Here is a 12415-nt window from a genome sequence, read left to right on the forward strand (position 1 = left end):
ACTCTCCCGAAATGAGTTTAAAAGCCCTGGAACCCTATAGCGTCCCTCTTCTGGGGTGGACATTGGGGTGACGACAGCCGATCTACAACCACTAAATTGCCAGCATTTAACCCATTAAAACCGGGAACGCATCTGTGTAACCACGTAAACCATTATTTGATACTTTGGCTGTTAAAAGTGTGGTATGAGTGCCGCACTATGAGCTTGTAGATCTGCTATTTTTGAAAAATTGTGCAAATCTTTGAATATACTTTATTTTTTAAGCAAACATTTGTAACTCAAATCTTTGCTTCTGGGGGTCCCTGGCACAAAATATTTTCAGATGGGGTTCGCAGCCAAATACATATAATTTTGGAGGTCCTTGACATGACAAAGTTTGAGAACCACTGATGTAGCAACAGACGTTTTTCCAGAAAACTTACATTTGTAGAATCGGAACCTCAGGCCTTAATGGGTTAAGGCCAAGTGAAATGGGGTTAAAGAGTTTCGCCCACAGGCTGTTTCTAATGCCTTTACCTCTTGCCCTCGTTTCCCAGTGTGCCTTGCTGTACACTTCCACCGCCGGGCAGAGGCGTCTCCGAATCCACAACCTCAGTCTGAACTGCAGCTCACAGCTGATGGAGCTCTACAAGAGCTGTGAGACAGACTCCCTCATCAACTTCTTTGCCAAATCAGGTGAGTCACTCCTCTTACACTCCTCTCACATGCAATGGTGGAAAAAGTACTCACATTTTTTGAGTGGTCCCAACCACTCCTACATTTGACCGTGTGTGTCTGTCCGTCCGTATGTTTGCGGACGGCCTCAACATGTTTGTGTCTGGCCTCAACAGCTGCAGCTGATTGCAACACAAAGATGCAACCAGCTACACTGATTAAACACAAACAGGAGTACAACACATGCGCATAATGAACTCACTTCACACTGGGTGGGATTTTTTACTTAAGTAAAAGTATCAATACTGCGATGAAGAAGTATAAGTCCGGAATTCAAAATGTACTTGAGTAAAAGTACAAAAGTATTGGTATCAAACTGTACTTAAAGTACCAAAAGTAGAAAGTACTCATTATGCAGAATGTCCCATTTCACAAGTTTTCAAATGTATAAAATGACAAAAACATCTTTGAAAATAGCCGATCTAAAGCTTGTAGATCGGCTATTTTCAAATGGCCGAAATGTATATAGGGCTGAAGTGGTTAATGTATGTTTTGTAATAATAATCAAAATCTACAAATTAACTAGTAACTAAAGTTTTCAGATAATTGTAGTGGGGTAAAAATACAATATTTGCCTCTGCGATGTAGTGGAGTAGAAGTAAAAGCACTGACAATTGGAAATACTCCAGTAAAGTAAAAGTACCTCAAAATTGTACTTAAGTACAGTACTAGTAAATGTACTTGTTTCTTTACACCACTGCTCACATGGCTGCTCCCGTTCAGCACTTCTGAAAAAAAGCCTTGGTGATCGTAATCTGTCAGATCGCTACATAGAGAAAAAAAAACGATTAAACACTTTTGCAGATAAAGCAAAAGTGTGACTAACGGTAAGACCGTTGCTCTTTCAATCATTGAACCAAAATCTAACATGAAAATGTTCTAAAATATAGACCCTTCTTTCCTAAGATAATAGCTAAGATGGAATATTATTCCAAGAGGTGTGAAGTGGAGCTTAGACACACCTGGCTGATATACTGTGGTATGATTTTGACCTCTGCTGAGTGTGCGTCGTAAATCACTAAATAATCTACTGTCATCAGCTGATGAGTAAAAGAGGAATGATTGTTGGAAATGAGAACCATATGTTGCCCATAAAGTATACAAGACCTTATAAGCCTCGTTCTATAATGCGAACGTGACAGACCTGCACTCGCTGACCTCTGGTTTGTCCTCCATTTTTTCCATCTAAATGGTACTACCACTCTCTGACTGCTGCCAAGTCTCCACAGCTCCCTCTTTTTACTGATCCCTCTCTTTGTTGTTTGTTTTTTATTATTCCAATAATTATCCACCTGACCTGAGGCCTATTTTCGAAACGCCTTCTAAAATCCTAACCTAAGTTTTCTGAAAAACGGGTGGGAACCTTGTCCGAAAGTGCTCTTATTATTTTAAAAACGATTTTAAAATAGTGAAAATTGCTATTTTCACTACTTTTGTGTGACACTCTTGTATGATGAAGAAAGGCTTTAATTTATGAAAAAAAAACATTTGACAACAAATTAGAAAACTTAGAGATACAAGGTTTCTGCCGGACAATGACGATACTGTATATATAGTAACAACTAAAATGACACAGATGCTTTCCCGGTTTGAAAGGTATAACAACAAGTAGGCTTTCCAGGTCTTAATGGGTTGATTAAGCCCCTTTATTATATTTCTAGGTTCCCTCTCTCCTCGTGCTTTTCAACCAAGGTTTTTTTTTCTTCTTGTCGTCCATTCAGCCTACCGCGCCATCCTAAACCAGCCAATAAAGAACGTGAGAGAGATCCTGGTCAACCAGACGGCCCACATGCTGGCCTGTTACAGGAAGACGTGTGCCAGCCCCTCCGCTGCCAGCCAGGTATCAGAAGTGTGTTTTAAAGTGTTAATCCATTATGAATGCTTTTTTGATTATACAAGTAATCGAAAAAAGTAGTCGATAAATATAGCAATCTCCAAGAAAATAATCAATAGTTGCAGCCCTAAACTCATATTGCACTGGCATTAGTATGACTGCATCGTACAACCAAAAAGTTTCAGTTCAAATACAGCATTTCTGTCATATGACATGGTCGTGCGTGTAAAGATGGAGTGATATATCCACTATGTAATAATAATAATAACTTGGATTTATATAGCGCCTTTAAAAAACCCAACGCTTTACATTAACAAAAATAAACAAACTATTTTCCAAAAGCCTGAGTGAACAAGTGTGAAGTGTCTCTTCAGAACGGACTTGCTATTATGTGCTGCTATTATTATACATTAATTTTATAGTAATATTGACCATCCTCTTTGTGTGTGTGCAGTTGATCCTGCCTGATGCAATGAAGGTGTTCCCGGTCTACATGAACAGTCTGATGAAGACGTCTCCACTAGTGGGCAGCACAGAGCTGTCTACGGACGACAGAGCCCTGCAGAGGCTGGCTGTCATGGGCATGGGAGTAGAAGAGACACAGCTGCTGCTCTATCCCCGCCTCATCCCACTGGTGAGGCACTGCTTGCAAATCGTCACCGTCGGGCAGAAACCTTGTATGTCATTGTAATGTAATCTAATATGTAATTATACAACCTCGTAACACGTTGTAAGCTTGTTGATCGGCTATTTTCACTATCTTTGCGCAAGACTCTTGTACGACAAAGTAGGGCACTAATTAATAAATATATTTAAAGGTAGGGTAAGTGATATTTTTTGGTTAAAACAAAAAGTATTTTGTTAAAAGGTTAAAGCACACACTGTTATAGTAACCATTGCTATAGAGTGTGTGTTCAGTAACAGGAGTCTCCCCGTCTCTCCAGCTCTTTAATAAACAGAAAATATTTTTTTTGGTAGTTGACAATATTTCAGCCAATCAGAAGAGAGTACCCATTTATCAGCTTAATTTTTATAGTGTTCCTGTTCCAATTTTGTCAGCTCATTTCTTAGTGTCATCACTTCCAATTTCACTTGTTTAATCTGTATCCTGACTGAGTTCTCTATCCTTATTGGATACAATTGGAAATGAAACTGAAACTGAAACGAAAATGCATTTTCTGTTTTATAAAGAGCTGGAGAGACAAGGAGATTCCTGTTACTGATCAGACACTCTATAGCAATGAGTACTATCAGAATATAGAGCTATTTAACACTTATTTTAACCAAAGAAAATCACTTACCCTACCTTTAAATCGAAATATAGATACACAAGGTTTCTGCTCGACGGCAACAAAATACTGAGGCTGATGAATTTGTGTGTGTAATGTGTATAGTACATACTTTTTTAACAGTGGAAAGTACTGCTTCATGCCTGAGCTTTGGGAGAAAAAAAAATCAGCAGTCTGTAAAATTAAAGCCTTGTCCGTGAAAAAAAAAAAAACTGATCGCACGCGTCACTGGTCCTGTCTGTGTTGGGAGTCAAGTTGGAGTCGTCTCCTTGTCCCTGCCGTGTCCTTTCTACCTCATTACAGTGGTTCTGAAAGGTGGGGTCTAGGGACCCTCACGGTTCCAAATGAACCCTTTTAGGTCTCAGAGTTATGGAGTTCCTTGAGAGGAAAAGGTTTGAGGACCCTCTAAAGTCCTGGCTACGGCCCTGCGCACATGGGCTATTTTTCCTCTCCTTTTTTTTTCATGGACAAGGCTTAGATTGTTACACTACACTATTTCTTCTAAAGCTCAGGCATGAAGCAACACGTTCTGCTATTAAAGATGTGCCTGCATGACTGTTCCCTTGTTAAGTTGAAGACTCCCAGTTTAAGTTCAGCATTTGAAAACCTGAGAAATCATATAAAAGCACCGGCTTCGAATGCTATCAATGCATTGAATGGGAGATTATCACGTTTTATCAGACCATTGAATGGGCGAGTAGGCGACAAGTAGGCGATATACTGACCTACCCGCGATTTGTCAGACCATTCATGGGGCGTAATCGGGAGCTACTGACCTACTTGGAGGCGGAGCAGTCCCCACAACATTATTTACGATTCTGTGCCTATCGGTACATAACTCCAACGGCGCTGAGTAGGCTCAGGCGAACGTCACACCGTTCAGGACGGCAACTCCGTGGTCCTTCACGGGGTGACAGTTCGCCTGAGACTGCGCGCCTCCGTCATGGTCCGAAACCAAAACCAAAACCGGAACTGAACTATTTAAGTCATCTCCGTCGGTAGGTCAGTATGTCTTGATAACACCCAATGAATGGTCTGATAAATCGCGGGTAGGTCAGTATGTCGCCTATTTCGCCCATTCAATGGTCTAATAAAATCCGAATCAGGTGATAAAAGGACAAGTTTAAGTGAGGTCGAATCCACCGTGGTGCATCCGGCTTCGTCAAAACGTCTTCTTACCAACACATTTGGCACCGTGTTCGGGGGAGGGTGATACAGTATATGTCACCGCACGTAATCCTACGGGCTGGGGCGGCACCTGTCAACAGGGAGCGTTGGGCGGGAGGAGCTCTACGTCCTCCCGGTGGGGGCTCCTCACTGGCTGGTGAGTCAGTAGGATACAACGGCAGTGACAACACACAAAATGTGTGTGGGGAGGCATAACGACTATATTGGGGGGAAAAAGGGGGAAAAATCACCCAAAAAAGAAACACTGGTGTAGAGGGGGAAAAAAAGTAGTGGACCACAACCATAGAGCCCTGGGTTAACCCTTTAAGATTTGCACACATTTTCAAGATTTTTCAAAAATAGCAGATCTACAAGCTCGTAGCGCGGCACTCGGTGCCGCGCTATGAGCTTGTATATCTGCTATTTTTGAATAGCCAAAGTGTAAAATAATGCTTTTTAGCTCAAATAAAAAAAAACGACACAGATGCGTTCCAGGTCTTAATGGGTTAATACACTGACACCCTCCTTCTCCCCAAACTCTTCTTCCTACAGCACACCATGGAGGTGGACAGTGAGGCGGTGCCTGCTCCCCTGCGCTGCTCGGAGGAGAGGCTGGCCGAAACGGGCATGTTCCTGCTGGAGAACGGCCACTCCATGTTCCTCTGGCTGGGCCAGGGGTGCTCGCCAGACCTCATCCAGGGCATCTTCAACCTGCCCTCACTCGCCCACCTGCAAGAGCACATGGTCAGTCTTCATTAGCACTTCTACTGATAAGTAGACAAACGCGGGAAAAAATCCTTTATTGTGCGGGCTAAAATCCTTGATTTTGCTATGAAATATGCAGTGTTTTTATGTGATTTTATGCGGTGAAATTGCGGGAAGTTGCGAAATATGCGGAAAGTTGCGAAATATGTGAAATATTATCTGCGCCATTTGGCTGATTGTGTGATAAATTATGTGATCGCGTAATCGCATTTTTCTGGAGGGTCTAGATAAGAGTAAGAACAATTTTAAGCATCCTAATTCCCTCTTGAAAACAAGTGTTTCTAAATCAACAACTTTGTTATAATAATAGACACTAGCACAAGTAATAATTGTAAACAACCAAAAAAACTAAACAAAACTAAAAACAAATATTCTTTGAGTTACGTCCTTGGCCTAGACAAAATTTGGCGCTGTTGGGTCCAGTGGTTTGCAAGATTAGCCAGACAGACAACACACACCCTCTTCTGGACAGCCCGCTTTCGAGGAGGAAAAATAAAGACAGGAGACCAATGAGAAATGATACAATTGCCCTTCATCCATCTAATATGTAGTTAAATGTCTCCATGAACCCATACCCACTACCTCCTCTTCTAGCCATCTGTACTCATTGTAGTTAACTAGAAATTCGGGCCGCGTAGAGTTCGACACCGCGGGTTGAAGGGCTCGCTTCTTTTGGGCTCGTTTTCATAAACCTGGTTGCTTGTTTCTCGTGCACAATCTGGCAACACTGATCCCGAACGTCGGTGTAGAAGACCGCATTGAAAAACCGCGAAAGTACAAAGGCACAGTAACAAACACACGCACACACACAGGACGTATACACACGCGCACAACGTTGAAATGAGGAAAAAGCAGCTATGATTACCTTTTTGTGCGTGAGCGAAAGGGCAGTGATGTCCGGTTGAGATGGAGACATTTCAATGTCCGCCGTTCGTTTTCGCACGGCTCTAATCGGCTGCACTTGGCTTGGTCCCTGATTGGCGTGTGCTAAAGGACCCGTATGAGACCGTTCACCAACGTCGCGCATGCGTGCGACTCGCGATTGTATAGATAGATGAAACCTTTAGGTTACACGCTCCATGCCAGGGTTCACTAACAGTTTGTGCAGTTAATGACAAACAGATGTGGAGAAATTCTCTCTCAACTGTGATACTTGTGATTGGTGTAGTCTGCAGACAGGATATCGTCTGTCGGGTGGAAACCCGGCAGAACTGTCCAAAACTGTTACTTTTCAGGTAAAGTAAAACACAAAAAGTTAGAATATGGAGATAGGAGGTTTCTGCCCGACAGGAACGATATGATGGTAGAAGGAAAGGAAGAGAAGTCAGCCCTGCTGCGGGCAGGAACTGTGACTCAAATCTTGTAAAATCAACTCCTGCCTCCATGATAATGCATCATTTGAAGGCACTGCAACATTCTACACCATAAATCCATTTTGGGGGGAAATAATGTAACTTGGTCTCCTCGTTTCTCCTAGTCTTTTCCATCCTTGATAAGAACATCATTATGGATTAAGTTGTTTCGATACATCATTTCCAGTGTATTCAACAGTTGGAATTTCCTTAATAGGAGACCAGCAATCGTTTATTAAAATGCCTTTTTATAAAATGATAGATGTATTATTTTGTAACTATCGTTCGGGTGCTGCATTTCTCAGACCCATATCATAGATTGTGTATATTGTTTTCCAGAGTGCTCTGCCAGAGCTGGATAACCCCCAGTCTAGGAAGCTCCGCTCCATTATCAGCAGTCTGCTTCAAAAGAGGCCGAACTCCATGAAGGTAAGATATGTACCATGTTCATTATCCTTCTTCAGGTTATTTAGATAACCTGATGAAGGTCTCTAGGCTGAAACGTTGTGATCCCCATTTAAAAAAATAGTTTTGCATTGGATACAGTGTGTGGGAGTTTTCTTTCTAGTAAAAAATAACAAAATATGAGAATTGTACAGGTTAAGAGAGACGTGTAGCAGCAACGGGGAGGGGGAGAATTATTTAGTAGCCGGATATATAGAATTTGCAACAAAAGTTATGCATATAGCCTACATTAGGGCTGAGCGATATGACTTCAAAACAATTATAAATATTTAGGGAAAAAAGCAGATCTGCAAGATCGCAACGCGCTGTGAGCTTGTAGATCTGCTATTTTCACTATTTTCATATGCCACCATTGTACGACAACGTATAGTACAGGGTTAAGTGGTTAATCAGACTAATCGATTTGATATGCAAGATATCAAAAAAATATACATTTAAAAAACTGCTTCGATATTTTTTTTGCTCCTTTTATTAATTTATTTTTTCTTAATTGCCCAGCAACCCTAGCCTTTCATGCAAAGTACAACATTTGCAAACCACCCACATTTGCTCTGTTTCTAGTTATTGTCCTTGTTCAGGGCTCTGACAGCCTCCATAATGCTGTGTCATTTCTGCCACTCTAAACTCCCTCAGCAGAAATAGAATCATACCGTTAGCTTACAGGTTAAGCTTGTTGCTCATGTAACCATGGCAACACATTGTCCTTGAACAGAGACTGACCGCATGCTTTCTGGTGCATCTCCATTAGCCTGTTAGGTGTTTGACTGTGACTCATAATTATTCCCATTACAACAAAATGTCGGCACCCTGCCGATTCAATTACTTCAGAGCATAAAGGGCAGGCAACAGCATTGAAAGCAAGGAAGGGTGAAGTGAGCTCAAGCTGTTTAGGCACTCTTTCCTCCCATATTGCATCCACCCCCTGAGGTGGATGCACCAGAGGTGCAAAGGAACTAAGTACATTTCTTTAAGTACTGTACCGAGTACCAATTTTCAGGTACTTTTAACTGTGTGTGTATTAACTTTTCAATACGGCACTACATCTCAGAGGCAAATATTGTGCTTTTTCACTCCATTATCGAAGATACATTACAATTATTTGAAAACTTATGTTACAAGTTACTTTGCAGATTTAGATTATTACAAAACGTATGAACAAATTAAGCCCCATTTTATACTTGGGCTATTTGAAAATGCTTCGAGTGTATTTTAATGGCAATACTATTAAGTGACATTTTTAATGTAGGACTTTTACCTGTAGCAGAGTATTTTCTACATCGTGGTATCGCTACTTTTACTCAAGTAAACAATGTGATTACTTCTTCTACCACAGCTCCAGATAGTGAGGCAGAAGGACAAGCCCGAGATGCTGTTCCGTCAGTACCTGGTGGAGGACAAGGGTCTGCATGGTGGCGCCTCCTACATGGACTTCCTCTGCTACGTGCACCGGGAGATCAGGCAGCTCCTCACTTAACTCCCACTGGTGACCGTGTTCCCCCCCCAACCTGACTGACCAAACACACACACACACACACGGCTCGCAGGGTCAGTCTCCCTCGCTTCCTGGCAATTCCTTGTCTTTATCTTCGATTACACAATCTGGGAACCCATCGGCAAAAACAAGGGGGAAAAAATCCTTTGAATTTGCCTCTGGGGGCACCGCCCAATTCCCCGTGTAGAGACCGGATGTCGAGCCGTTTACTCTCCTTCAGCCCTCTTCCGGTGGTGCTCCTTTCTTTTCATTCCTAATAACAACTCTACACGCTGTAATGGGAGTTGCCCACAGATTCAGCTGCGAAGCTCTGAATCTGTCTCGAGAGATTATCGATTACATAAAGCAGTGGTTCTCAAACCTTTTAATTTCACGGACCCCCAGATTGGTATGCATTAGGACCACTGACCCCCATAACTCTTGAGAGTGTACGAATGAAACCAAATGGACCAGTAAAGGAAGGGTCCTTTTGGTTCCAGTCGTGCACTCTGAGTTGCAGACCAGTAAGGGTCATTTTGGTTCCTAACTATCAATCATTTAGCTAGGGACCCCCTGGAACCACGTCAAGGACCCCACTTTGAGAACCACTGTCAAGGGAAGGAGGAACCTGGGGGGCCGGAGCCTGTTGAGACTCAAACATCCGAAGCTGCCTTTATTTTTTATTGTATTTAACTTTTTTTTTTTGACCAGGAAGTACCTTGAGATTAAAATTTCTTTTTCGAGGGAGACCTTTTCAATAATCCTTAAGCAACCCCTTATTACACAGTTTTATGGACTGTGGCTTATCTTGGAATAACGCCTTGTGCACTTTCTTTTTTGTAATTTCTGTTTGCCATCGGTCTTCACCCATCCTCTGAGATCTATAAAGAGGATAAAAAGTCAAGGGGTTATCCGTGACCATAATTCAGATGGCGGCCATGCTGCTCTTATATCACAGTACCAAATGGCACGCCCATTTGGTTGCGTGACAAAAGAGCAGAATGTAACTTAACGGTAGCCAAGTTAAGGCGCAAAATGGCCGCTGTGTGAATAGGTCAATGGTGTTCACTCAAACTATATATATATATATAAATATATATATTAGAAACTTTAAGTAATTGTAAATTAATGTTCAGAATTGTTGACTATAAATGCTGAAATAAAACTATATGAGAGATGTCATAGGACACAGGGCATTAACATTAACACCATCAACAGCCTTGTGCTCGTTTAGTCATTTTCTTTTTTGAAATACAGTAATTCACTTTTCACAGTCCTTGGAATGTTTGCTCTAAGCATTTCGTTCATCCTAAATGTTGTCCCTAAATGTACCAGGTTTTATGAATGAGATCCCAGCCGACACGGGTGGGAAACATTTCATCACACTTTTATCTGGACACTGATTTTGTACGAGGTTTTGTACCCCTTGTGCCCTGCAGTGTTAATGTGTGTACAGTACCAAATTCAGCCTATTTAACCACGTAACCCCCATAATCAAAATAACTGATCTACAAGCTCACAATGCATCGCATTATTCCACGCCGTGAACTTGTAGATCGGCTCGTTTTAAGGGCACATTTTTGCCTATAACATACCCAAAATGGGGACGCCAGGGGGAAAGTGGTTAAACAGTTTTACTGCCTTTTTACTACAATGACAATTGGCCACTTTATCTGTAATAAAGAGATTCAACATTTCAATCTTACATTTGAATACAGTAAAAGCTTTATACTGTATGCCTTGCTTTTGATTTCAATGTTTTTTAAACGAGTTATTGCTTTTGTTTTATTTACCGATATTGATATTATATATATATGATAAATATTTGCTGTTCCTCATGTGTGTGTGTGCTACAAAACAGTTTCTGTTTGTTCATAAAATGGCACACTTCTGTGTATCCTTATTGTTTTACCATCTCCCTCAAGACGGTATAATATTTAGGTTAGATGTTATTGTCCTAGAGTTGTATGAACCAAATTTCAATACATTGCGTTTGTATGCAAACATATCTCAGGTAATTTGAGTACCTATTATTGGCCAAGTTGATCTACGTTGATGGAAGATGAACTGGAAGGACTTGTGCGATGGAATGGCTGGTGTTTCGAGTGGCCTGGTTGAGAGTTTGGGGATTGGTGTGCCATGTACATTATAATCCAAACCCAATTATGAAATTATGAATTATTATGAAAGTTGTTTTTAATTAAATGGTATCATATCAGCGCCATTTTGTCTTTGTTCAAACAACATTACCTTTGCAACAGCACTGTAGAGAAATCTTATTTCAATCATATATACATTTTTCCCATAAATTAATGGCCCACTTGATCATACTACAGCGTCACACAAAAGCGTCAAAAGTAGCAGATCCAAGCTCGTTTTGAGCTTGTAGATCTGCTACTTTTGAATTTCAATCCTGAAAAGTAACAGTCTGACATGAGGTTTCCACCCGACAGAAACGAAATGCAATGTTTGGGGTACATCATAGGCTTAAAATAAATTATGTGCCAGAATTTCAATATTAACTTGAATGTGAAACAATTCAACACAAACAACATTCTGAATCTTTTATTGTACAGTAGCTCTCTTATAAAATGCACCTGACAAAATTGTACAGACAGAACTGTACATCAGAGAAGTTACATCTTTAGATGCATGGCTCTGTCCTGTCGAATTCCCACAGGTCCTCACAAACAAAACTTACAGTACTTTTTATCTAAGGTAGCACTATCCAGAATTTACACATTTAACATGCTGCTTGCTGGTCAACCTCTCATTTGCACATGATCAACTGCACAGTATCCAGAAATTCTGATTCTATTTCAACAAGTCAGTGATGAAAGAGGCCTTTGATTCATAAATGTGTCAAGAAAAAAAAATCTGAGACATTTTTAACCCATTAAACCTGGAACGCATCTGTGTCATTTTTTGATTTGAGCTAAAAAGCATTATTTTACACTTTGGCTATTCAAAAATAGCAGATATACAAGCTCATAGCGCGGCACCGAGTGCCGCGCTATGAGCTTGTAGATCTACTATTTTTTGAAAAAACGAGAAAATGTGCAAATTAATATATTTATGTTATTTTAAAGCCAACATTTTTAACTCAAATCTTTGTGTCGGGGGTCCCTGGAACAGAATATTTTGAGATGGGGGTCTGCGGCCAAATACATACCATTTTGGGGGTCCTTGACATGAAAACGTTTGAGAACCACTGATAAAGAAACATACGTTTTTCAGAAAACTGTTGGGATTTGGAAGACATTAGCTAAGGATCGTCATCAGGTCTTAATGGGTTAAATGAACAAATAAATATGGGATAATAGTTGCTTTGATCAACCACTTCTTTCAAGTGTACACA

At 40.9% G+C, this 12415-nt stretch overlaps 1 protein-coding gene across 1 annotated transcript in view; it reads left to right on the forward strand.

Moving 5' to 3' along the window:
• The window catches only part of sec24d (SEC24 homolog D, COPII coat complex component), a 36854-nt gene extending 25577 nt beyond the window's left edge, over positions 1 to 11277 (forward strand). The window contains exons 18-23 of the mRNA XM_080452189.1: positions 537 to 675; positions 2436 to 2554; positions 3003 to 3182; positions 5557 to 5748; positions 7461 to 7550; positions 8920 to 11277. Of these exons, the coding sequence (XP_080308315.1) occupies positions 537 to 675; positions 2436 to 2554; positions 3003 to 3182; positions 5557 to 5748; positions 7461 to 7550; positions 8920 to 9060 (861 nt within the window). The 3' untranslated portion in view covers positions 9061 to 11277. The remainder of the gene's footprint in view (positions 1 to 536; positions 676 to 2435; positions 2555 to 3002; positions 3183 to 5556; positions 5749 to 7460; positions 7551 to 8919) is intronic.
• Positions 11278 to 12415: the final 1138 nt, after the last annotated feature.

The sequence above is a fragment of the Gymnoscopelus braueri genome (genome assembly GCF_963280865.1).
Source record: "Gymnoscopelus braueri genome assembly, chromosome: 15".
NCBI lineage: Eukaryota > Metazoa > Chordata > Actinopteri > Myctophiformes > Myctophidae > Gymnoscopelus > Gymnoscopelus braueri.